The following is a 25,328-nucleotide window of genomic DNA, read 5'->3' on the forward strand; positions in this document are numbered from 1 at the left end:
AATAAAACGAGGATATTATTTCTAAGTAACTTCAAAGAAGCTGAGGGAAGGTTTAGAGGCTCACGGAAGAGCAGATATGACTTAGGCTATTCATTGATGCTGAGTGGGGGAGAGCAACAGTCTGCTAACCATCAGTCTGACAGTTAAGTCCACTGTGTTTAGATAGAAAAAATGAGGACTGTTAGTCACTTATTTTACCCAGTCCTCTTTCTGACTTCATGAAGGGCCTCTGTTAAGCATCAATATAAAATGGACAGGAATGATCACAACAAAGTCTGTTCTAGGCAGGGAGTGTTTTGTATGGGGGAGGAGAAGACAAAGGTGTGGAAAACTTACTTTCCTCCTTTTACTCTCCCATCAGAGGCTCCCAATTTGAAAGATAAGACAAGAGTATAGTAAGAAGAGTTGCTTGCCTATGTCTGGTTCTGGTCTAGGATTTAGCCACACAGAAGAGAAAGGGAGTTCCGTGTTCCAGTTTAGTCAGAGGAGGAAATGAAAATTCGGGGCTTCTAAACTAGGAATTCATTCAGCCTTACGTTTGCCAGTAAGATCTAGCAGGCACCATACATATAAGCTATGTGCGTGCTCAGTCGTATCCGACTGTTTGCAACCCCATGGACTGCAGCCTGCCCAGCTTCTCTGTCCATGGGGGTTCTCTAGGAAAAATACTGGAATGGGTTGCCATCCCCTCCTCCAGGGGATCTTCCCAACCCAGGGATTAAATGGGATCAAACCCAGGTCTCCCGCTTTGCAGGCAGATTCTTTACCAACTGAGCTACTAGGGAAGCCTGCTAAGTTTGCCTACAGTGTTTACTGTATCTTATAGTTGTGTAAGTACAATCTTGTCTCTACATGGGAGAATGGACACAAACAGAAGATAAAAATTCCCAATATTTGAGAAACTGCATTTAAGGAACAAATTTTATACAAAAATATTGCCCCTAGTAACAAAAAATTAAACTTTAGGCCCAACAACCTTAATTGAGACTCTTCAAGTAAGAAAGCAATCTCCTCTAACAAACGAGTATGGACCCAATCCCAAACTTGTAACAAGAGGTGTCCTCATTAACAATGTCATTTCTGGATGACAGTGTTTCGGGGATTTTAAGTTATGTTTTCTTTTATCCATATTTTTTGTTTTTCCTTTCAGATGCTCAACATGGATTCGTAATGCACTAGGAAGACCCTCACTGGTTCTTCCAGGAGAGCCCTAATAACGATGACTCGCTGATGCACACCATTATCTCACTAGCACGAGAAATATAAACAGTCAAAAAACACTTAAAAGCCAAGCACTAGAATATCTCATTTCATCCTTATAACTATCCTATGCATTAGATAGCATCCCTACTTTTAAAATGGAGACAAGAGGCTTAGGGAGGTTAAATAACTTCCCCCAAGACCCTTAACTAGGATATGGCAGAACTCAAGATTCTGATGTAGGTTATATGATGACAGAAACTGTGCCATTAACTTGTATGGTGTGCCACCTCCAAGGCAGGAAGTATCTATGACCTGTTGTTCTCTACAAAAACAAGATAGTTCATTTTATTTTTCCCTTTTAATACCCATGGGTCAAGGCTAACCCAGAAAACAGACTTCTTAAAATGAGAGGGAGTTTCCTGGCAGTCCAGCAGTTAGGAGACTCAGCTTCCACTGCAAGGGGCAGGGTTCAATCTCTGGTTGGGGAACTAAAACCTCACATGTTGCAGGGTGTAGCCAAAAAATAATAATAATAATAAAACAAGAGTTACATCCATTATTTACCCACTTGTTTTCATCTAACCAATGAGCTAAAAAAGGAAAACGCATTTGGAACATACAATTTCTTTCACTCCAAAAGTACTAAAATTTTAGTATGACCAAGAAGCAAGCAATACAGTATTCGCAAAAAACAAAACAATGAAAAACCAGAGTTCAAATTATATTCCACCTTGTAAGTACAACAGGTAATTATATGAAAACCAGAAACGGAGTTGTTTTTTAGAAGTTAAGTTACTGATGATGTTAAACTGTGTTAGTTTTTTTAAATAACTGACATGGGTCACTTGGATCACTTGAAAGTGGAAAGGAGTTCATTATGTTAGGTATATAATAAATGCCAACACTTGGTTCTCCAACAAAATACAATACACACATCAGAAAGGTCTCAACAAAAATAAGAGAGGTACAATCTATATATGAATAAATTTAAGGAGTGTGAAAAACACTACCAAATTCTAGTAAGAGACATAGGTCAGTAAATGGAGTAATTCTTTGATTTTTAAACAGGAAAGCTCCATATTAAAATGAATGCAATTTTCCCTAAATTAGTCTACTAATGTAATACCAATCAAAAGCCACTGTTTGTTGGGTTAACTGAAAAAACAAATCCAAATGTATCTTGGGACAAACATGTGAGAAATTCTTAGAAATTTCTGAAAAAGATTAAAGGAGAGTAGTGAAGAGGGGCAAGAGAAAAGAGGAGTAGGAGGGCCTAGTCCCATTGAATTATAAAACCAAGTGCAAGTGACTGAAGCAGAAGAGTGCTATCACAGAAACAGAGAAACCATCCAGAAAGGAATCCAAATGGCAGGCAGCATTCCATAATCATGCGGAAAAGATGAATTAACAAACAGCATTAGAAATACAAGCTAAATCTTTGATTCACAGCTGAAATTCATTTTGGTGTAAAGAATGCAGTAGGAATCCATTTTTTCTAAACAGCTACATGTAAAAATAACACAATAGTCTAGAAAATAGAATTGAATATTTTTATAAACTTGAAATGAGAAAAGGCCGAGTATTTTTTCTAGTATATGACTGTAAACATTTTAAAATGTGGCAGCCACCTCATAATTCCTTTAGAATTTTTATGCCCTTCTGAACATGTATGTCTTAAAAATATAAGTAGCAAACTATATTCATTCTTCTTGAAGCTGCTTTTTTACATTCAACACATGAATTTTTTTCCTAAGTCAATTCAAAACAATCTAGTAGTCCATTAAATTGATTTGCCATATTTTAACCAATTCTCTGACAACCATTTGTTACTTTTTAGCTGTCTAAACAATGTTACAATTAAAGCCCTCAATATATCCTCATTCTAGTGTTTCCTTAGAACACAGTTGCTAAAATTCACATTTCTGGGTCAAAGGACATGTGTACCTAAACTTTTCATATTTTCACTTATGAATTTTCTTATCTATATTTATCAGATTTTAATGTTTATGGAATCAAACTGGTATACTTTTTTTTTTTACTGCTTCTGAGTTTTCTATCATGCTTTAAAATGTCTTATTATTGTTAGATTGGGCTTCCTTGGTGGCTCAATGGTAAAGAATATGCCTGCCAATGCAGGAGATGCAGATTTGATCTGGTTGTGAAGATCCTCTGGAGAAGGAAATGACAGCCCACTCCGGTATTCTTGCCTAGGCAATCCCATGGACAGAGAAGCCTAATGGGCTATAGTCTATGGGGTTGCGAAGAGTTGGACACAACGACTAAACAACAAGCTTTCAGTACTTGCTGAGATGCCATGATTTTTCTCCTTTAGCCCATTAAAATAATTATAGGTCACTAAATGTGTAAAAACTATAAAACTGTAAAAACTCCTATATCTTCACGTTATGCTACAGTTTAAGCCTAGGATACATTCAGTTTATCAGCTTTTTTTTAGAAGTGCTCCATCTGTATTTGTAAGTTAATTGGTTGTTGTTCAGTCACTCAGTCATGTCCAATTCTTTGCAACCCCATGGACTGCAGTACGCCAGGCTTCCCTGCCCTTCACCAACTCCTGAAGCTTGCTCAAACTCATGTCCATCAAGTTGGTGATGCCATCCAAACATCTCATCTTCTGTCATCCCCTTCTCCTCCTGCCTTCAATCCTTCCCAGCATCAAAGTCTTTTCTAATGAGTCGGCTCTTTGCATCAGGTGGCCAAAGTATTGGAGTTTCAGCTTCGGCATCAGTCCTTCCAATGAATATTCAGGACTGACTTCCTTTAGGATTGACTAGTTAGATCTCCTTGAAGTCCAAGGGAGTCTTAAGAGCCTTCTCCAACACCACAGTTCAAATGCATCAATTCTTTGGCGCTCAGCCTTCTTTATGGTCCAACTCTCACATCCATAACATGACTACTGGAAAAACCATAGCTTTGACCAGATGGACCATTTTTGGCAAAGTAATGTCTCTGTTTTTTAATACACCACCTAGGTTTGTCATAGCCTTTCTTCCAAGGATAAAGCTTCTTTTAATTTTATGGCTGCAGTCACCATCTGCAGTGCTTTTGGAGCCCAAAAAAATAAAGTCTGTCACTGTTCCCATTATTTCCCCATCTATCTGCCATGAAGTGATGGGACCAGATGCCATGATCTTTGTCTTTTGAATACTGAGTTTTAAGCCAGCTTTTTCACTCTCCTCTTTCACCTTAATCAAGAGGCTCTTTAGTTCCTCTTAGTTTTCTGCCATAAGGGTGGTGTCACCTGCATATCTGAGGTTATTGATATTTCTCCCAGCAATCTTGATTCGGGCTTGTGCTTCATCCAGCCCAGCAGTTTTCATGATGTACTCTGCTCTCTAATTTAAATAAGCAGGGTGACAGTACAGCCTTGATGCAGTCCTTTCCTAATATGGAACCAGTCCATTGTTCCATGTCCGGTTCTTACTGTTGCTTTTTGACCTGCATACAGGTTTCTCAGGAGGCAGGTAGGATGGTCTGGTATTCCTATCTCTTTAAGAATTTTCCACAGTTTGTTGTGATCCACACAGTGTTTTACCGTAGTCAATGAAGCAGAAGTATATGTATTTCTGGAATTCTCTTGCTTTTTCTATGATCCAGCAGATGTTGGCAATTTGATCTCTGATTCCTCTGCCTTTTCTCAATCCAGTTTGAACATCTGGAAGTTCTTGATATATTTAATTGGTATTTGTAGGTAAATGCTAACCTGTTTAGGTTTAGAAATCATGGTTCTGCTAACCTCACAGCAGGAAAATTTGTCTTCATTCTAGGACAGCATAAACAACAGGAAAAAAATTTTTAAATATTTTTCTAGGACTGTCATTTTGTGGGAAAACGTTTTTTATACATACTGGACTTCCCAGGTGGCACTAGTGGTAAAGAATCTGCCTGTGGTTCAGGAGATGCAAGAGATGCGGGTTCAATCCCTGGGTTGGCAATATCCCTTGGGGGAGGAAATGGCAACCCACTTCATTATTCCTGAGTGAAAAATTCAATGGATGAGGAGCCTGGCAGGCTACAGTCCATGGGGTTGCAAACAGTCAGACATGAGCGAGCATGCACATATAACTGGTGGAAAAAACAAAGTGTTCAGAATTGTTTAAACCACCAAGAAGTAACTCTCCTAATTCCCCAAAAAAGCCACTTATAACAATTTAATATATGTGTCATGTCCTATTGGAGAAGGAAAAGGCAACCCACTCCAGTATTCTTGCCTGGAGAATTCCATGGACAGAGGAGCCTAGCAGGCTACAATACATGGAGGTGTAAGAGTCAGACATGACTTGGCGACTAAATCAACCAGTCACATCCTATACAAATGCATGTGCATACATATATACATGCATTCATATGTGCAAATGTATTTTTTAACAAATGGCCTCCTGTTCTGCTACTTGCTTCTTTCATTTTATATAGACAATGGTCAGTATCAAGATACAGATCAAATTTATTCTTTAACAGCTTCCTGGTATACTGCCTGGACATGCCATAAATTGTAAGTCCATAGCAACATTTGTTGTAGTTATCTCCAGTGTTGTACTACTAAGACAATACTATAAGTAATGTCCCTCTACAAATATATTTGTACTCTTCCATATCTTAGCTAAATGGCAAAAAGGAGAATGGGTCAAAGACTGATACTGCCATGCTGTCTGCCAGAAGTGTTTATACCAAACAACTTCATGGGGTAGATTTTGACAGGAAGACATTAGAGCATGATGTAAAAACTTGAGCCATAAAGCAAAGACAGACACATTTTACCATGTAAGAGTTGAAATTTTCTGTTAGACAAAAATATTATATACAAAGTCAGGGTACTGAGGGCTTTTACAAAAATTTAATTTAAAACCTTTAAAATTATAATGATACTAAAGACTATGAGGGTAAGAATCAGTGTATCCTGTTTGTTTCCACATTCTTAGAGCCAGCACTGGTACACAGGAGCTTGTCATATACTAAACAAAATATAAACAATCCAATAGGAAAATAGTCAAAATAAAATTATATACAAGCAAAAAATGGCAAGCAACTATAGAAAAATACGTTCAAATTTTCAACTTAAAAAGGCAAATTAAAACATTTCTCATGTGATCTATGAGACTGGCAAAATTTCACAAGTGCAAACTGGTTTAATTGTGAATGGATAATTTAACAATTCTCTTAAAGTTTTAAGTGTAAGTATTCTTTCACCATTATTTCTACTACTAGGAATTTAACTTACAGAAACAATCATATAAGTACAAAGAAGTAATTTCATTGTACCACTGTTTATAGAAGGGAACAACTAGAAGCAACATAAGTGTCGTCGATCAAAAACCAAATCAAAACTATGGAACATCTATATAATAATATAAAAGAAAAATGTCTAATTGCTTAAAGGGAAACTTGTGGAAGGAAAAAAGAAAGGACTCCTAGAAAAGATAACATACAGCAGGTGTGGGCTGGAGACTGGGGGAAAATAAAGGAAGAGTGCATACCAGAAAGGCAGATTGACAGTTGTTCATCATCCACTGGAGAGGTTTTTTGACTGTTCTTCCCACCTCCCACTTGATTTTCTAGTTTGAGTCCACTGCACATCAGAGGAGCCTCCAGTGGACTTTTACAGTAAGGGTGGTCCAGCAACTTAGAACTAAGAATATTCTGTTTGAAAGAGCCATCCTCATCCATCTGGCACGAGCTCTCATTCTGAACAGTCTCTTCGGACACAGGCCCATCTACACTCCTCACAGACTGATCTGCCCCGGACACTGACAGTTTTACTCTGTCATCACTGACAGTACTTGTCCGATTTTCCTGACCCAGAGCCATAACTTCTCTCTCAGTTTCCAAGATGAACATGTTACTAGAATGATGTTCTGGTAAGGGGATGTCATGAATCAGCTCTGTATACTCCCATTTAGGAGAGGAACAGGGTGACTGGTCCCAGGTGTATGTAGCACTGCCATTCTGTTGGTCAGGGAATGCTTCATCTAAACTAAGCTCCTTGTCCAAGAGAGGGCTTCCTTTAGTGTGGCCCTCAGGCACATGAGAGTTCTTTCCCTTCACCACAGCATCACTGTCCATATCTGGAAAGTATGGTTGATGTGGACAAGAAGGGTCTTTAGGCTCCGGGGAAGGGAATGGGCTGCAACTGCCACCCTCACCGTTCTCCCTCAGGGTCTCTTGATGGTCCCCAGTGACCTGCACCCAGCTTTGCCGGGCTTTTTTTAGCTTGCAAACTTTGCTTTTTGTTCTGAAGTGCTGGGATCTGAGAATCCTGTACCGAAATCTAATCATGGATAATTTCTCATACATCATATGAGGAGATACTTTTATTCTTCTATGTTGGTTAAGTTGAAATTTTTTTGGAATCAAGGGTCCCCCGTTCCTGTGGTGCTCCAGCCCTGGGTAGCAGCCATAACAAAAGCGCTTTCTCTTATGGTTGCTTAAGGTGACCACAATTCTGTCACTCTCACCTGGATTCTGGCTCTCCCCATTGAACTTCATAGGAAAATCAGAAGCTTGTGGCTCCGTCCTAGGTCTGTGACCATTGGCCTGACCTAAAACACTATTCACTGGTAAGTCAACAGCTGCCTTCAAGAGACTTTTCTCTCCAGAATATTCATGATCAGAGTTCTTTGCTGATGACAGCAACTTCTCTGCCTGGGGTTTCAGGAAGGTCCTTGAGGAGGAAATGAAGTGCTTGGTGTCCTTTCTTTTCACTTTAGAGGAGAAAGTACAAAGATTCTGGACAGCCACATTGCCTTTTGTCTTTGCAAAAAGTGGTTCATCTTGGATCCACGTTTTCTGGATTTGAAGGGCCTTCTTTCTGCACTGGAAATGCCTCAAATGCCTGCTCCAAGTAACTGGCCTTCCCAGCTTGGCTTTCAGAATGCACAAGTGTTGGTGAAAGTAGAACTTCTTAAAGCCTCCAAACCCAGTATTCCATTTCTCAGAAAAGGCCAAGTGGATTCCTTTCCTCCATAGAATTTTCCTCTGTTTTTTCATTTTTCTGATGCATAATGAGATCTGTATGCAGCTGTAAAGAAGAGAAAGAAAATTTTTACTTCTACCCTAAAAATAAGGTCATTATGATATATTCACAGCAAACTTTAGAAAATTGAAAAAAAGCATATGACACTCAACATAAGATATAATGAAATCCTACCTGATCAAGGCTTTTCCCACAATGACATGACTAACTGCTCCAACATAACCCCATTTACTGTGTCTGCCTCTGATAGAAACAAGTTTCAATAATCGTTTCCCAACATGCAGCCAGTTTCTGATGAAGCAGAAAGGGCAGGGAGTCAGGAGAGAATTTGTAAGATTTAGCTTTGTCTCTCATTAGCTAAGTGACTTTAAGCAAGTCACCTGAATTCTGTGTTCTCATTTGTAAAATGAAGGATGGAGAAGGGAGATGCAACCAGACACCATTTAAAACTGAGTCTCTATCAAAACAATTTGTTCCATACAACAAATTTTGTAAGGAAGGAAATACAAAGGGGAGGCAAGGCAGGGACTTTTACTCTGTAAACTGTCAGCCACAGGCAGAGAGTCAATAAATGCATGCAGTCAGTGCCTCAAAAGGGAGACCAGCCTCCTCTTTGTCAGTCAAAGACTTTCTGAATGACTATGCAAAGACAGGACCCTATCATGTGCTCTCATCCAGTTATGGTTCTCGCAGTCAAGTGAATATAAGCAAAAAGAACCAACACAGGTATATGTATCTGTGTATGAACTTTAGAAACACACTTACAAGAAAGGGTAGATGAAAATGATGGTCAAAATCAAACATAATTTCCCCTCAGATTTAATAAGATCTAACACCACTAGATAGCATATTAAAAACCAGAGACATTACTTTGCCAACAAAGGTCCGTCTGGTCAAAGCTGTGGTCATGTATGGATGTGAGAGTTGGACTGCTGGACTTCACAGTTGGACTGTGAAGAAAGCTGAGTGCCAAAAAATTGATGCTTTTGAACTGTGGTGCTGGAGAAGACTCTTGAGAGTCCCTTGGACTGCAAGGAGATCCAACCAGTCCATCCTAAAGGAGATCAGTCCTGGGTGTTCATCGGAAGGACTGATGCTGAAGCTGAAACTCCAATACTTTGGCCACCTCATGCGAAGAGTTGACTCATTGGAAAAGACCCTGATGCTGGGAGGGATTGGGGGCGGGAGAAGAAGGGGACAACAGAGGATGAAGTGGCTGGATGGCATCACCGACTCGATGGACATGAGTTTGAGTAAACTCCGGGAGTTGGTGATGGACAGGGAGGCCTGGCGTGCTGCGATTCATGGGGTCGCAAAGAGTCAGACACGACTGAGCAACTGGACTGAACTGAACACTACTGAAGGTTCTTTAACCTAGAAAGAAAGGCACCAGCCATTGCAGGTCTAACAGAAGAAGTGAAAAACCAGTATCCTAATCTCAGCTACTATTAATAGGAGCTTACTAGGAAAAGCTGTATTACCTTTCTGTGCATTAGTTTTCTCTGGAGGAAAAGGAAAAAAGGAGGACTGAACACATGCTTACCTCTGTTCTCTACAAATCTCATTAAGATGACAGAAATGGAGTTTTAAAAAAGGCCAAAACCCTCAATGACAACAAAAAAGGAGGCAAGAGCAATAAAACTGTTGAAAGAAAAAAGCAGATGAATGACTAATAACAGACAGAGCAGGCCAAAAGAGCTGAAATCTAAGCCAGAAGTAGAGGAAGCCAAGTAGCAAGTTACAGGACCTCAGAAAGGCTCAGGAAGCAGAACAACAATAGCCATGAAGGTCAGGGAATGAGGAGAGCAGAAGAAAGAAGGACCGGCTGAAAGTCTGAATAAGCAGCAGTTAGACTCCAAGATCCCTTCCCCTACCATGGCAGATGATCAGTTTCACTTTCTCAGAGGAATGAACCAGAACACTCAGGTGCATCATATACAACTGAGAGCAGGGGCACAAACAAGAGGATAACTTAGTTGTTTGTTTTGTTCTTCTGCTCATGACTTTTTATTTAACACCAAAAACACTTTGTATTGGGGGATACGACTGAGAGACTAATGCGCACACACACAGCCAATTAACAAGCTGTGATAGTTTCAGATGAATAGCTAAGGGACTCAGCCATACATGTACATGTATCCATTCTCTCCCAAACGTCCCTCCCATCAAGGCTGGCACATAACATTGAGCAGAGTCCCATGTGCTATACAACAGGTCTTTATTGGTTATCCATTTTAATAGAAGTGTGTACATGACCTTTCCAAAGTTCCTAACTATCCCTCCACCCACACCGGGCAACCGTAAGTTCCTTTTCTAAGTCTGTGAGTAGCTTTCTGTTTTGTGAGTTCATTTGTATCACTTCTTTTAAGATTCCACATATAAGGGATGTCATACGATATTTCTTCTTTTCTGACTTACTTCATTCAGTATGACACTCTCTAGGGCCATCCATGTTGCTGCAAATGGCCTTATTTCATTCTTTTTAATGGCTGAGTAATATTCCATTTAATATATGTACCACATCTTCATTATCCATGAGGATAGTTTTACATAGTGAATTCCTTCTGAATCTCTTTCCCCATTGAGTTCCCAGAAAGGTGTGTACCCTCAAAGAGGAGATCAATTCTGGGAGTGAGCGAGGGGTGGGGCAGCGATAGATCACTCAAAGAGAAAAGACCAACGGTATACTGATATTAGGGGATGCCACAAGGACACAGGCCCAAATAATAACCTCCAAGTTTAAGAAACAGTGAGACCTCAAATCCTTCCCCTACCCAAGACTGGAAGTTTCTCCTTCAGAAAGGAAGTTGTGCAGACAAGGGGATCCCAGGAACAGCAGGAAAATGGAATTATAGGAATTACATATTGATCCTAAGCCCCTCAACACTTTCCCACTCATCTCCCTAAACCCTAGCATGCTATCTTATCCATCCAAGCAAGAGATTGGAAGATTATTCTTTGGAGAATTTGATTAATACACAAGAGAATACATAAATACAAATATCCCCCCACAAAATGGCCCAGCATGGCTCGCAGTGTACCCTATAGCTGACAAGTCCCACCACAAGCTCAGAATTTCCAAGTAACTTCTTAGTGGTTCAATGACAGCATAACTAAGAATCACCAGACTTCTAGGGATAAAAAGTAGACCAAAACAAACAGATAAAACTGAAAGCATATTTAGAAAAGCTAACTTAAAAAAACCAAGGAGGACTTACTTCCCTGGTGGTACAGTGGATAGGAATCTGCCTGCCAATGCAGCGGATAGGGGTTCAATCCCTCGTCCGGAAAGATTCCTTATGCCCTGGACCAACCAAGCAGCTGTGCCACAACAGCTGAGTCCGCGCCCTAGAGCCCATGAGCCATAACTACTGAGGCCCAAGGGCCTAGAGCCCATTCTCCCCAGCAAAAGAAGCCATATAATGAGAAGCCAGCACACCATAACGAAGAGTAGCTCTTGCTTACCACAACTAGAGAAAGCCCACTCGCAGCAATGAAGAACCAGTGCAACCAAGTAAATAAATATTATTTTTTTAAAAATGAGGAGGGGAGAGAAGGGAAGTTATTGTTTAATGAAAAGAATTTCAGTTTAGGAAAATGAAGATGGGTCTGAGGATGGATGGCGGTGATGGTTGCACAACAATGTGAGCATATTTAATGCCACTGAACCATATATCTAAAAATGATTAAAATGGTAAATTTTATGCTATGTATACTTCACCACATTATTTTTTTTTTAAAAAAAGAGAGGAAAAAAAAAACCCAGTACTACCCTTAAGGAAGAAAATATTGCAGCCACTGGGGAAAAAAGAGTATGTTACATTTTTAAAAGGAAGGATGAAAAACAACAAAAGGCTTAGGCTTAGCTTAAAATGGGGCTAATATTACTTACATTATTTATATAAGTTATATTACCTATATTATAAATATTACTAATATTTAAAATTGAACAATAAAGGCTGATGAAAAAATGGAAAAAAGACATAAGGAAACAATTCAAAAATAAGGATTTTTAAATGTCCTTTGAACATAGCATGTTCAACTTCACGCATTAAAAAACTGTCAAGGGGGCTTGGGAGATAGGCAAAATGGGTAAAGGGAGTTAAATGTACGAACTTCCATAAATAAATATATAAACAAGTCACTCATGATGATGTAATGTACAGCATGGTGACTACAGTGAGTAATACTGTACTGCGTATTTGAAAGTTGCTGAGAGTAAATCTAACCTTCATCACAAGAAAAGAATTGGGGAGGTGGGGAGCCATGTATGGTAATGGATTTAGCTAGATTTATTGTATTCATTTTGCAAAGCATACAAATATTAAATCATTATGTTGTACATCTGAAACTAGTATGTCAATCATACTTCAAAAATTTTGGCAAAAGTTATTACAACATATACTGTTGGTGGGAGAAAAAAAATTTTTATACTTTCCTTGTGGGAATACAAATTGATAAAGTCATTTTGGGGAGGAACTTGGTAATATCTAACAAAACCATACAAATACTTACCTTTTAATCCAACAACTCTGTTTTTAGGAATTTACCTTGAAGATAATAATGAAAACCCACAGGACAAGGTTATTCACAGCAGTGTTTGTAGTTGCAAAATACTGGAAACGTCAGTGCCCATGAATAGGACAGTGGGAGCACAGACCGTGGTTCATCCACACAATGGATGAAGCTGTAACAGGATAAGGATAAGGTCTATGAACACGGAGTACTCTCCAGGCTAAATGATAAAAGCAAAGTTCAAATGAGTGTCAGTGATATGCCACTGCAATAGTTTAGCCAAGAGTGCAGTTAGAGAAAACAGTCCACCCAAGATCACTTCCACTTCTGACAACAGCTGAAAGTTCGGGGAGTTTCCAAAATCACCCCCAGATTTGATAATTTATCAAAAGGACTCACAGAACTCACTGAAAACTGTTAAATTAATGGCTATGGCTTATTACAGTTGAAGAATGTGGATTAAAATCACCCAAGTGAAGAAGTACATACTGAAGAGTCCAGAAGTAACAAATGCGTAGCTTCCAGTTTTCCTCTCCCCATGGAGTAGAGACAGCATTACTCTCCCAGCATCAATGCATGACTAAGTGTGACAAGAACTGCAATCCAGTGAGGCTCATCGAAGTCTGGACGTCCAGAATTTTTATTGGGGTTCACAGGCATAACCAACTGCTCACATGACAGAGCTCAATCTTTAACTCCCCCGGAGATCCACTGATGTCAAAGTCATTACACTAAATCACACTGCTGGCTTTTTCTGGTGGGGCCAATCCCATTCTAAATCATACTGTTAGACTACCAGTGACACAAGCCCCCAGGCGAATCAGACACTGCATTCTGAGGCTTTAGAGATTACTTCTTAAAAGCCAAGGATAAAGGCTTTCATCCTGCACAAGCTTAAATTCTTTACTATACTATATACAGCCACCTTTCATAAAAGAGAAAATAGTATACATGTATCTGCCCTTTTGTGCCCCCAAATCAATTAACAGGAAGACAAACCAAAAACTAATGAGAATAGTTACCTACAGGGCATGGTAGATGGGAATAGGGTGAAAAGAATGAGGAATAGGAAAATGTAGAAGGAATGAGAAGGGAGTGGTGCTTCTCAGATTCGCCTTTTTTGTAAAGTTCTGACTTTCAGGACTATGCTAATGTTTCATATAATTTAAAAATATACATATAATTAAAATGAAACAGAAATAACAACAAATGAGCTTAACTGTATCGCAAATAAATAACCACACTGAAAGAATATAGCAGAAAAGAATTAGCCAAAGTAACTTAGGAAAACATTATTCTGACTGTATACATCCAGATAGCTCAGTTGGTAAAGAATCTGCCTGCAATGCAGGAGACCCCAGCTCAATTCCTGGGTCGGGAAGATCCGCTGGAAAAGCGATAGGCTACCCACTCCAGTATTCTTGGGCTTCCCTTGTGGCTGGTAAAGACTCTCCCTGCAATGTGGGAGACCTGGGTTTGATCCCTGGGTTGGGAAGATAACCTGGAGAAGGGATAGGCTACCCACTCCAGTATTCTTGGGCTTCCCTTGTGGCTGGTAAAGACTCTCCCTGCAATGTGGGGGACCTGGGTTTGATCCCTGGGTTGGGAAGATAACCTGGAGAAGGGAAAGGCTACCCACTCCAGTATTCTGGCCTGGAGAATTCCATGGATTCTACAGTCCATGGGGCCACAGAGAGTCGGACACGACTGAGTGACTTTCATTTTTTCACTTTCACACCCCAGAAACAAAAGGATTGTATACAAATACTGTTCTTTAATTAACAAATTTGCTTTTCACAGAGGAGTGAGTTAATTCTTAACTTACATTCTCAGTATTCAAAAATTGAGCAAATAAGTAAATATGTTGTAGATAATCAGAGCTAGGTTTCAGAATGTTGGTGAAAGAAGCTACATTTTGTGGTATCCACATGAACTCATGGTGTTTTATACACACTTACACACAGGTACAGATCTAGAGATACACATGAAAAAAGTGAAGAGATGCACATACTCCTATTTACTTCCTAGCTCTATCTGCTTAAAGAGACTAGAAGCAATTATATCCTAGTAACAAAAGAAATGGTTGATTCCAGAGCTGGGGCAGAAGTAGAAGATGAGCCTGGAATATCACTGTAGTGCCAGAAAGTAAACAAGTGCTCAAAAAAATAATGACATGTCAAAAGAACACAGGAGTCAATTTGAAGGAACCCATAAAGGCCAAAACACCTGAGCAACTGTGTATGTAATAATAGTAATGGCTGATAACTCAAGAATAAACAAATATCCTGAGTCTATAAACAAGGATAAGAGACAATCCTTACAGAGATTTTTCAAATTAATAAATATAGAAGAAATAACGGAACAGAAAAGTTTTACAATTTGCAACTCCTTTCAGAAATAACTGACTCAGGCAAGAATATAAAACTAGAGGGTGAAAATACAATGAGATATAAGCTATTTAATAATCTCAAAGTACCTTCCACAAGATACTTCAAATTACAAAAGGTAAAATTGTGCTTTTCAATAGAAAAATTCAGCAAACATCTCCTTAATCCCCAGTAAAGAGACATATGGACAGCATATGCCTCCTGATGTGGCACATGATCATATGTGTGGTATTCTTGTCAAAAAAACCACCTGAATTTAATCATAAGGAAATAACAGACAAATATACATTGAGGAACACTCTATAAGAAAACTGGCCATGGACTTCCTTGGCAGTCTAGCAGTTAAGACTGCTTCCACTGTATGGGGTGTGGGTTCTACCCCTGGTCAGGAAACTAAGATCCCACATGTCCTGTGATGCAGCCAAAAAGTAAACAAACAAAAAACTGGCCAATATTCTTCAAAAGTATCCATCAAGAAAGAAAAAAACGGAGTGAGCAACTGTCCCAGATTAAAAAGCTAAGACTAAGGAGACAAAACAACTAATGTAATGTGTAATCCTAGATTGGGTCCTAGTCTAGAAAAAGGGAATTGGTGGGAAAACCAAAATAAGATATATAGGTCAGTTAATTCCTGGTTTTGACAACATAATATAAACTGAGGGAAAGCTGGGTGGAGTGTAAATATTTTTGGAAATCTGAAGTTACTTAAAAGTGTGAAAAGTTTAAATTTTTCTTAAACATTTAAAAATTTGAGGACATTCCTAGGTGGCTCAGTGGTAAAAAACCCGCTTGCCAATGTAGGAGATGTTCAATCCCTGGTGGGGAAGATCCCCAGGAGGAGGAAATGGCAACCCACTCTAGTATTCTTGCCTGGGAAATCCCATGGACAGAGAAGCCTGGCGGGCTACAGTCCATGGGGGTCGCAAAGAGTCGGACATGACTAAGCTCAGCACAGCAGCAGCAGTACCCAGAAAGTAGCACAAGATGACAGAGACTGAAAATCATGAAGATAAAAAAAATGAAAAGATCAAGCCAGGAGATCAAATATTCAAATATGTCAAATACATGATTCAAAAAAATTCTCAGAATTAAAGAACATGTCGTGTCCAACTCTTTGCGACCCCATGGACTATAGCCCACCAGGCTCCTCTGTCCATGGAATTCTCCAGGCCCGAATACTGGAGTGGGTAGCTGGTCCCTTCTCCAGGGGATCTTCCCAACCCAGGGATCAAACCCAGGTCTCCCTTATTGCAGGCAGATTCTTTACCATCTGAGACACACACACACACACACACACACACACACACACACACACACACACACACACACACACACACACACACACACACACACACACACACACACACACACACACACACACACACACACACACACACACACACACACACACACACACACACACACACACACACACACACACACACAAAACTGAATCTCTGTGCTTTATACCTGAAATAAACATGACATCATAACTCAAAAAAAAAAAAAAGAATTACAGAACATGATTTTGTACATGGAAAGAACATATTAATGAATGAAAACAGGGTCATCAATCTGACAATCAAACAAGACATATCAATTATCAAATTTCGGAATACTGGAGACAAAATAACCTTCTACGAGCTTTGGTGAGTCGGTAATGACAAAAAAGGATCCATACAGAAAATATATAAAACATTAAATGTAAAATATATAGATTACAGAAATATATTTATATGATTAATATATATTTACATTATATACATATACAGAAGTAAAATCAGAAATAAGAATGGCAATGGCAATGGTTTTCTTTAACAGTAAGACTGAGAACTAGAAGAAAATATACTAATGCTTTCAAAGTCCAAAGGAAAATTATTTTCAAAATAGAATTTCACCAGCCAAATTATCAATCAAAATTGAGAACAGCAGGAAGCATATCTCCTGAAACTGACAGAATGTGAAACTGACAGAATTTCTAAACTATCTGAATGCAAAGACAGGAGATTTAGACAATTGGAAAAGAGTCTGAAGATAAATTACTAATAATTACACAGATGGCTACCCACTCCAGTATTCTTACCTGGAGAATTCCATGGACAGAGGAATTCTTCCTGGCCGGCTACAGTCTATGGGGTCTCACAATGAGCTGGACACGACTGAGCGACTAACACTTTTACTTTCACACAGAACACTAAACAGAAGAGACTATTAATTTCAGAGACAAACAAAAAGAAGAGTCTTTCCTTTCTTGTACCAGGAAGGAAAGAGTCACTGCAAATCATAGCACACTACATGCTTTTAGTTGTGACTGCCACTTACACAACTGTAGTAAGGTAAACACTGATCTTTCTAATTGATCTTTCAAAAATCAATTTAGAACAGGAAATATGGGTGGCAATGTCTAATGACTTCAAGATTTGAGAAGTTCATAGTGCCCAGTAAGTAACTGTGGATATTTAAGAATGAAATAAAAATACTATTTTGTCTTTCTACTATTAGCTTGCTAGAAAATAAACACTTTAATAAGCTATTTAGACTTAATTACTTAATAAATTAAACTACTAGACCTAAAGGCATTATGAAAAAGACATTAAGGGGGTATGAACAGAGAAAATTTGGGAACCTCTGTTTTAGAGTACTGTATTTTACTTTATTTCTTACCAATGTAAAAATCACTTTTAAATAAACTTCTTAATATGAAATTCAAATATGCTTTCATTGTGTACTGCCAATATAAAAGGAGATTTGGGATTTATTCTTCATAATACTTAAAAGTAATATACTTGTTGAGTAGTCATCAATAAGATATTAAAAAAAAATTTTTTTTTTATTTTATCTATCTATTTTGGCTGTGCTACGAGAGCTTCTCATTGAAGTGGCTTCTCTTGTTGCAGAGCACTAGCTCATGGGCTTCAGTATTGTGGCTCCCGGGCTCTAGTTCACAGGTTCAACAGTTGTGTCCTAAGGGCTTAGCTGCTCCGGGGCACGTGGGATCTTCCTGAATCAGGGATCAAACCTGTGTCTCCTGCAATGGCAGGCAAATTCTTTACCACAAGCCACCAGGAAAGCCCGATATTTATTCTATTAAGAACATCACATAAAAGTACATACAAAGCTCCCTAAGTCCATAAGAAATTTCAATTGAAGTGGGAAAAAGCATATAATTAAGTTCTTAAAAAATCTTCCCTCAATTATAGAAAGCTACCTGGACTGTGCCTTTAAACTAAACAATTCCTGGGCGGTCCAGTGGTTAGGACTCCATTCTCTCACTGCTGAGGGCCTGGGTTCATGCCCTGGTTGGGGAACTAAAATCCCACAAGCCACGCGGTGTGGCCAAAAAGAAAAGAAAAAAAGGTAAATTAATCTAACACTTCTGATGGTGATTTTAACAATCACCATCATAATGGCTGATTATAATGGCTGAAATTATAAAAATATACAACTATTAAATTTCAATTCAATAAATATTTGAGATTCTGCAAATAGAACAGCACTGTGCTTTCAAAAAATATAGAGTCTAGTGGAAGAGTCATCTGAACAAGTATAAACAAATGTGATGCATATAAGAAAGGTAAAATTCAGAGCCATGGGAATATCTGGCAAGAGGGTCAAGGAAGACCACTCTGAAAGAATTATTTTTAAGCTCAAAGGATGATAAAGAGTTACTAGTTAAAGTGAACAGATAAAAAGAAGTCCAGGAGAGGGCATGTAGCACTTAAAGGGGCTGGAGAGGTAGGCAAGAAATAGAAAAACTAAATTAATGATGCTGCTATTTAACATAAAGGTAGTGTGAAGCCACTGAAAGACAAAGACAGGCCTAAGACCCAATTTATATGCTTAAAAAGATCATTCTATCTGCAGTGTGCAGAATGCCTGGGAGAAGACCACAGGAAAGGAAACCTGTTAGGAGCCTGTTATAGGTAAATGTAGGCATGGTGAATGGATGAAAGGAAAACTGGGAGAAGTAGTAAAGTGAATTGATCTTGAAATTTTTTAGGTCAGAAATATCAAGACTGTGGGAAAGCCAGTATGCAGGGGTAAGAACTTCGGTATGAGTTACTGGGGAGATTTATATGGAACAAATAAAGACTGGAGGAAGATTATACTGGCCATCTCTTCAGTTTTAGACATGTTAGATTTGAGGTGAATGTAAGAAATCTAAGTGGACGCATAATGGTGGATACACAAGTCAGGAACTCTAAAAAGAGAACAACACAGAAATTCCACTTTAAGTCATCAACTGATAGTAACCAAAGCTACAGAAAATGCTAAACTCACCGAGGAAAATTTGTAAAACACAGAAGAGAATGCACAGTAGGGTAGTGTCCTCAGGAACTGTAGGATGTAAGAGTTGAGGAAAAGGAAGAAGACTGCTTTGCAAAGGAAAGTAAGAAGGAATGATTAGGGAAATAAAGTGGAAAATCAGGTAAGGATGGTGCCCAGAAAGCTAGGGAAAGTTTCTAGAAAGAGGGAAATGGTCAGTCAAAGGCTATTGAGAGGTCAAGCAAGATAAGGATTAAAAAGTGTCCACCTGATTCTCAAGACTTTCACAAGAGGAATTTTAGTAGAAAGGCGAGGACAAAAGTCAAGATGGAGTAAAGAAAACAATACATAAAACTACTCAAGAATCATGAGTAAATATGAGGGCAGATTTTTAAAAAATGGAGACAGCTGTATGTGTTTAAATATTGATGGAGTACTTTACTTACGGATACAGATGGCAGACTAGAGAGGAAGTTGGAATGCAGATTGACTTAAAGACGTAAGAAAGTTAAATGTCAAGCTTGCAATGAAAAAAGCAGTTCAATTTACATAAGAGTGCCTCAAAACAGGTCAGGAAATCAGCAGCAGCAGGTTCTATAAAAAAAAGGCTGTGAACACCATGCTAAAAACAAGGGGATGGATCAATTATTTAGATACCCTTCTACTCTCCACAAAAACCAGCCAACTGCCCCTCCCCCCAACCTTGCCTTCTAGACTATAACAGCGCTGACCAACAGAAGTTCTGCAATGACAGAAATATGCTACATTGGCCCTGTCCCATATGGAAGTCTCTGGAAACATGTGGTTATTGACCACCTCAAACGTGTCTACTGTAACTGAGGAACTAAATATTTAATGTTACTTAATTTTCATTATTTAAATTTTAGTTGCTACATGTGGCTAGCGGCTACCACACTGGATAAGGAAAACAAAGGATTCCTGGATTGGACAGCATCTGGTCCAGTTGAGAATGAGGGTATCATACTGAAAATAGTTGAGTTCAATGAGCGTAAGTGAATGTTTACACACTGAATACTAAAACCTCTATGATTTTCCCCAGGTTAGCTACAAGACTGCTGACAGCCCAGTTTATAATCTCCAAGCCAGAGATTTGAACATTCTTCTTTGGGAAATCTAAGGAGCCTAAGGGAAAAAAGACAAGGATAACACTGTTGAAGGCTATCCAGTAAGAGTCCAACCAGTGTACCCTAAAATCAATAAATCCCAAGCATGAACTCAGAGTACACGTAATTAAAATTAAAAGCAACCTCCACATAGGGTCCCTTAACATTTTTGCTCCTATATTATCGGCCATGCTATTATGTGTTCACCAAATACCAACATTCCTTCTAAGAAAAACTAGGAAAATTCGCTGATGATCAAGTAGTTAGTACTCTGAGTTTTCATTGGTGATGGCTAGGGTTTAATCCCTGGTCAGGGAACTAAGAGCCCACAAGCCATAAGGCAAGGCCAAAAAAATAATAAACAGCACAGCAAATATGGATAGTATATATTAAAAAGAGATAAAACACAAACACACAAGGGAAACAGAAGTGAGCTTTTAACTCTTATTAGATACTCACTGACCCTAGGACAGTCTAAACTCTGAACAATCCTTAAGAGGCCCAATATTTATTTCTGTTTGCAGTGGAACCACTGTATAGGTTAACTCAACCATCACTATGAAAAAGTTCTTTCTCCTGTAGTTAGGTGCTTTCCAAGTGGCTCAGCGATAAAGAGTCCACCTGCCAATGCAGGAGGCATGGGTTTGATCCCTGGATCGGGAAGATGTCCTGGAGAAGGAAATGGCAACCCACTCCAGCATTCTTGCCTGGGAAATCCCATGGACAGAGAAGCCTGGTGGCTGGCTCCTGGCCACAGTCCATGGGGTCACAAAGAGTTGGACATGACTGAGCAACTAAACAACAAGACAGTAATGAGAATAGTTGTGTAGTAAATGAACAGGGGGGAGGTTACCTACTCTTCAAAAATGAGAATGAATGGTGTTGTGGTTTTGTTTTTTTTTTCTTAAGATTTTTTAATGTGGACCACTTTTTTAAAAAGTGTTTCTTGAATTTGTTACAATATTGCTTCTGTATTATGCTTTGGTTTTTTGGCCAAGAGACAGGTGGGATCTTAGCTCCTCAACCAGGGATCGTGTTCCCTGTATTGAAAGGTGGAGTATTATCCACTGGACTGCCAGGGAAGTCCCAGAATGAACGGCTTATAATAGGAAATAAGATTAAAAACAAAACAAAAATAAAAAATACTGCCCACTGGCATCACAGGACATGAATGAATCATAAAAACATCAAGACTGAAAATTGAAGATTTGTACATTTATGGCATCTCCTGGTGATAGGCAATTCAGCCACCAGGTATAAAGTGGATGAAGTCAAATATCCAATTTTGGTCTCAGGTCCTTACAGACAGAGAAGACTGCCTCAAGGACCAACAAATGACTTCCAAACTCCACTTCTCAGAGGGTCTTCAAGTTGTCACTATCCCATCCCTGCCTTTGCTTCTATGTTAAATCTGTAACACCAGTTTATATTAAAACTGTGAACCCTGGGTTCACATTTATCCTTTCTAAATACCTCTACTTGGAAAGTGTACTCCATCAGAGTCTGAAATTCAACAATTTTTAGGCTTCAGAATTAAGGAATTTCAGACACAAAATTTTAAAATTTAAAGACTTACCGACTCAGTTTTTCATCTTAGACACATACCATACGTCTCTCTAAATTCTGAATGTATAAATTATCTGTTAACATGACTTTTTAAATCAGTGAATTCAGAATGCCCTGTGTCATCTGGTTGTAGGAAGTTAACATGCTATAAATAGGGTCATTTTTAGAAAGGAAATAATTCGGCATCTTCCTTTATATTTGTGACATAGGATCCATTTCTGAATCTACTATTAACATAGCCTTTTCATTGCTTCAGTGATTCTTATTTTATCAAAGAATAATTTGATAATGCATATATCTCCCCAAGAGAGAATGTTCAAATCTAATAATAATAATTATGCCTAATAATCTATTATCTTAAGAATCCTGAAAATATCACTCCCCCTCCGCCAGCAAAAGTCACATTTTCACTATAATGAGTAAGAAAAATACATATAAAACACTGTTACTTCCCCATCAGTTGATCCTTTCTAGACATTTATCAAATTCTTTGAATCAGTGGTACAGTACAATTAATCAAAAAAGAAAAAGGAACTAAAATTCAAGGACCAGCTTAAGGCAATCCTGAGAACCTCTAGTTAAATCAGGTGCTTATAAGGCAATTAGAGACGTTATAGGGCTTCTCTAACAGTTCTCAAATTGAATTCCATAGGAAGTTGGCTAGTGATACAAAGAGGTCAAGCATACCAGGATGAAGGAGAGGGTGGGAAGACACCTGTGGATGGTTCATTACAAGCCAGAACAAAAGCAAAATTTTTCTAAATTGGAATTTTCCCGCAGTTTATGAAGGCCTGGCATAAAAGTCTAAAAAACTGATTTATAAAGTGACATGACCTTTATATAATTCCAACAACAAAAACCCTAAGCAATACTTAGTAAAAAAATTTTAGTGTAAAATCTATTATTTTCATTAAAGAGCATTAAGGAGTCTAACTGCACAGGGAACTATGAAAACAGGACTACACAGAACTATTGACAAATGACATTTTTTTCCACTTCTGTGCTCTCAGCACTAGAAAACCTGAAACAGTACTATTGATTCAAGTAAGGTTACCTGTTAAAGAATGGAAGAGAAACATAAAAAAATTAAAGAGGCATAGGCAACAAACTAATTGAGCATGGCACTTCACCTCTCTGAGCCTGTTTATAAACTAAAATACGATCTACATCTGTATTTTCAAACTATGAATATCACCTGAAAGGCTTTTGAAAAATCACAAATACCGGGGTCCCATTTCAGATCTATTAAGGTAGTGACTGAGCATCAGGGGTTTTAATTCCCCAACTGATTCTGATGTCCTGCAGATTTTGGACCACTGGATTTGATGACCCTCAAGGTTCCTTCCGTATCCATGACTTAAAGTCCCAAACTGACAATCCTGTGTTCAAAGGAAGGGAAGACTACACTTCATCATGCTCCACTGAGTATCGTGCTCCAATGAGGAAAGGCAAGTATACATAACTTGTGAGACCAAGCAATTGTAAGAACAGGTGCTACTCATTCAAGTCAGTAACTGCATCTCCCTTCTCTCCACCCCAAACACTTCTCTAACATAGGCACTACTAAACTTCAGAGCGGGGAAACTTCTCTCACCAATACAGAGAAAGGTCTCTCCTCATGTTAACTTGGAACTGTAATGTCCGGCCACTCAGAGGATTCAAGTTCCTGTATTTATTCTCTGAACATTTTTAATTAACATGAAATGTTTCAGAGGCAGAGGGAGAAGTTCTCGGAAACGTGCAAAGAATTCCTTCTAGAGTGGGCCAAGCTGTGAATGAAGCCCTTCCCAGCTTTTTTCCTAGAAAGGACCCACTAACTATACTGAGAAAGGAGCAAAACTGATTCAGGTCATCCCTCATACACTAATAATGTGTAATCAATAAGCATGAGAAGTCTGGGTGACAAGGAGAAATTGATTTCTTTCTAATGCTGCCCAACCCAAAGCAGAGACTACAGTCAGGTTTTAACACACAAGATCCTAGTATCTCCTCTGGCACCCTTCCCCACACCAAGCATAGTTATTCTGGGTTAAAGACATAACTAAGAACCTACCATTAAGTGTCCTGGGTATTCTTAAGCCAAGTTTAACCTGATTCCCCGAGTATTTTAGGATTAACATTCTGCTTTCTTCATTTAATTCTCCAAACTAATTTATATAGGTAAAAGAAAGTTCCATTTTACATGGGTTAAAAATGTCTACACCAGATTGACGCCACTACCAAATGGCAGGCGAGCGTTTCAACTCAGTTCTCCTGACACCAAGTCCAAATCCCATACCTCTTGACACCCTCGCTGCATCCCTCCTCCGCAAGAGTGGTCACTCTTGTATGACCAAGAGTCGTTATACAGTGGAACGGAGGTTGATATTACATAGCATAAACAGAATGGGAAAACAGGCTTCCGACCATCCAAATACTCAGTTGTGCCATACCCGTTCACTAGAACCGGGTGCCAGGAGTGTGAAGGATGGAACCAAAGGCATGACGGAAGGAGAGTTGTCCGAACAAAACCCAAGACGGCAGGAGCTGGAGGATCTCTACCAGCAGCAATTCCTCTCAAAGCCTCCCCCGGCTTCAGGAGGAGTGGCCGGAGGCGCTAGCCCTCTCCGCTTCTGCCCCGTACAGCTCGAACTGGTGAGAAGGAGAGGAGGACATTGGTCCCTCGGGACGAGCTCCTTCCCCGCCCCCAGAAAGGCACAGAAACGCGGGGGAGAAATCCACTGCCTATGGTTCGGTGGTAGGGGAAGAGCAGCGCACCAGGCCTCCAGGCCGGGGTGCTGAGCTGGCGCGCACTGACGCGGGAATGGCCAGCCAGCCAGCTCCGTCCGCCAGTAATTCGCCGGATTTGACACCCAGGTTCCCGCTTACCTACGTCCCTCGCTGCCGGCACCTGCCCCGTCGTGGGTCCAGATACTGCGGCAGCTCGGACTGCGGCCCCGCCTTCGCCAGCTTTAGAGGAAGCCTCGTCAGCCAGCAGGCGTCCGGCCTGCTTACAGCAGCCACCGCCGCCGAGCTTCCTCTGGATCCGCTGCCGCGACGCCGGCGCTCACTTACACCGTCACCTCCTTCAGTGCTCTTCCGCCCCGGCCCCGCCCGCGCCGTGTGTAGAGGGCGGGGGAGCGAGGGAGGGCTCGGCGCTGGGGGCGTGGCCCAGCTTGCCTCCGCTTCCGGCAGCGCACGCTCCCCCGCCCTCCTGGGACATCTGCATTTGGTCCCGCCCCGGCGCCTCCTTTCTAGCGCTCGAGGGTTGTAGAAACTGGGATCTGAACGTCAAACCGG

General features: G+C 39.7%; 1 protein-coding gene across 3 annotated transcripts in view; it reads right to left on the bottom strand.

The window, feature by feature from the left end:
• SENP5 (SUMO specific peptidase 5) overlaps positions 1–25,108 on the bottom strand; it is a 48,040-nt gene extending 22,932 nt beyond the window's left edge. For 2 of the 3 annotated variants that reach the window (XM_043873921.1, XM_043873920.1), the window contains exons 1-2: positions 24,918–25,108; positions 6,696–8,236 (exon numbers count right to left, since the gene is read on the bottom strand). In XM_043873921.1, coding sequence (XP_043729856.1) covers positions 6,696–8,205 — 1,510 coding nt within the window. In that variant the 5' untranslated portion in view covers positions 8,206–8,236; positions 24,918–25,108. The remainder of the gene's footprint in view (positions 1–6,695; positions 8,237–24,917) is intronic. The other variant, XM_043873922.1, reaches the window with a different exon arrangement.
• Between the last annotated feature and the right edge of the window lie 220 nt (positions 25,109–25,328).

Source organism: Cervus elaphus, chromosome 19, assembly GCF_910594005.1.
Source record: "Cervus elaphus chromosome 19, mCerEla1.1, whole genome shotgun sequence".
NCBI classification, from domain to species: domain Eukaryota; kingdom Metazoa; phylum Chordata; class Mammalia; order Artiodactyla; family Cervidae; genus Cervus; species Cervus elaphus.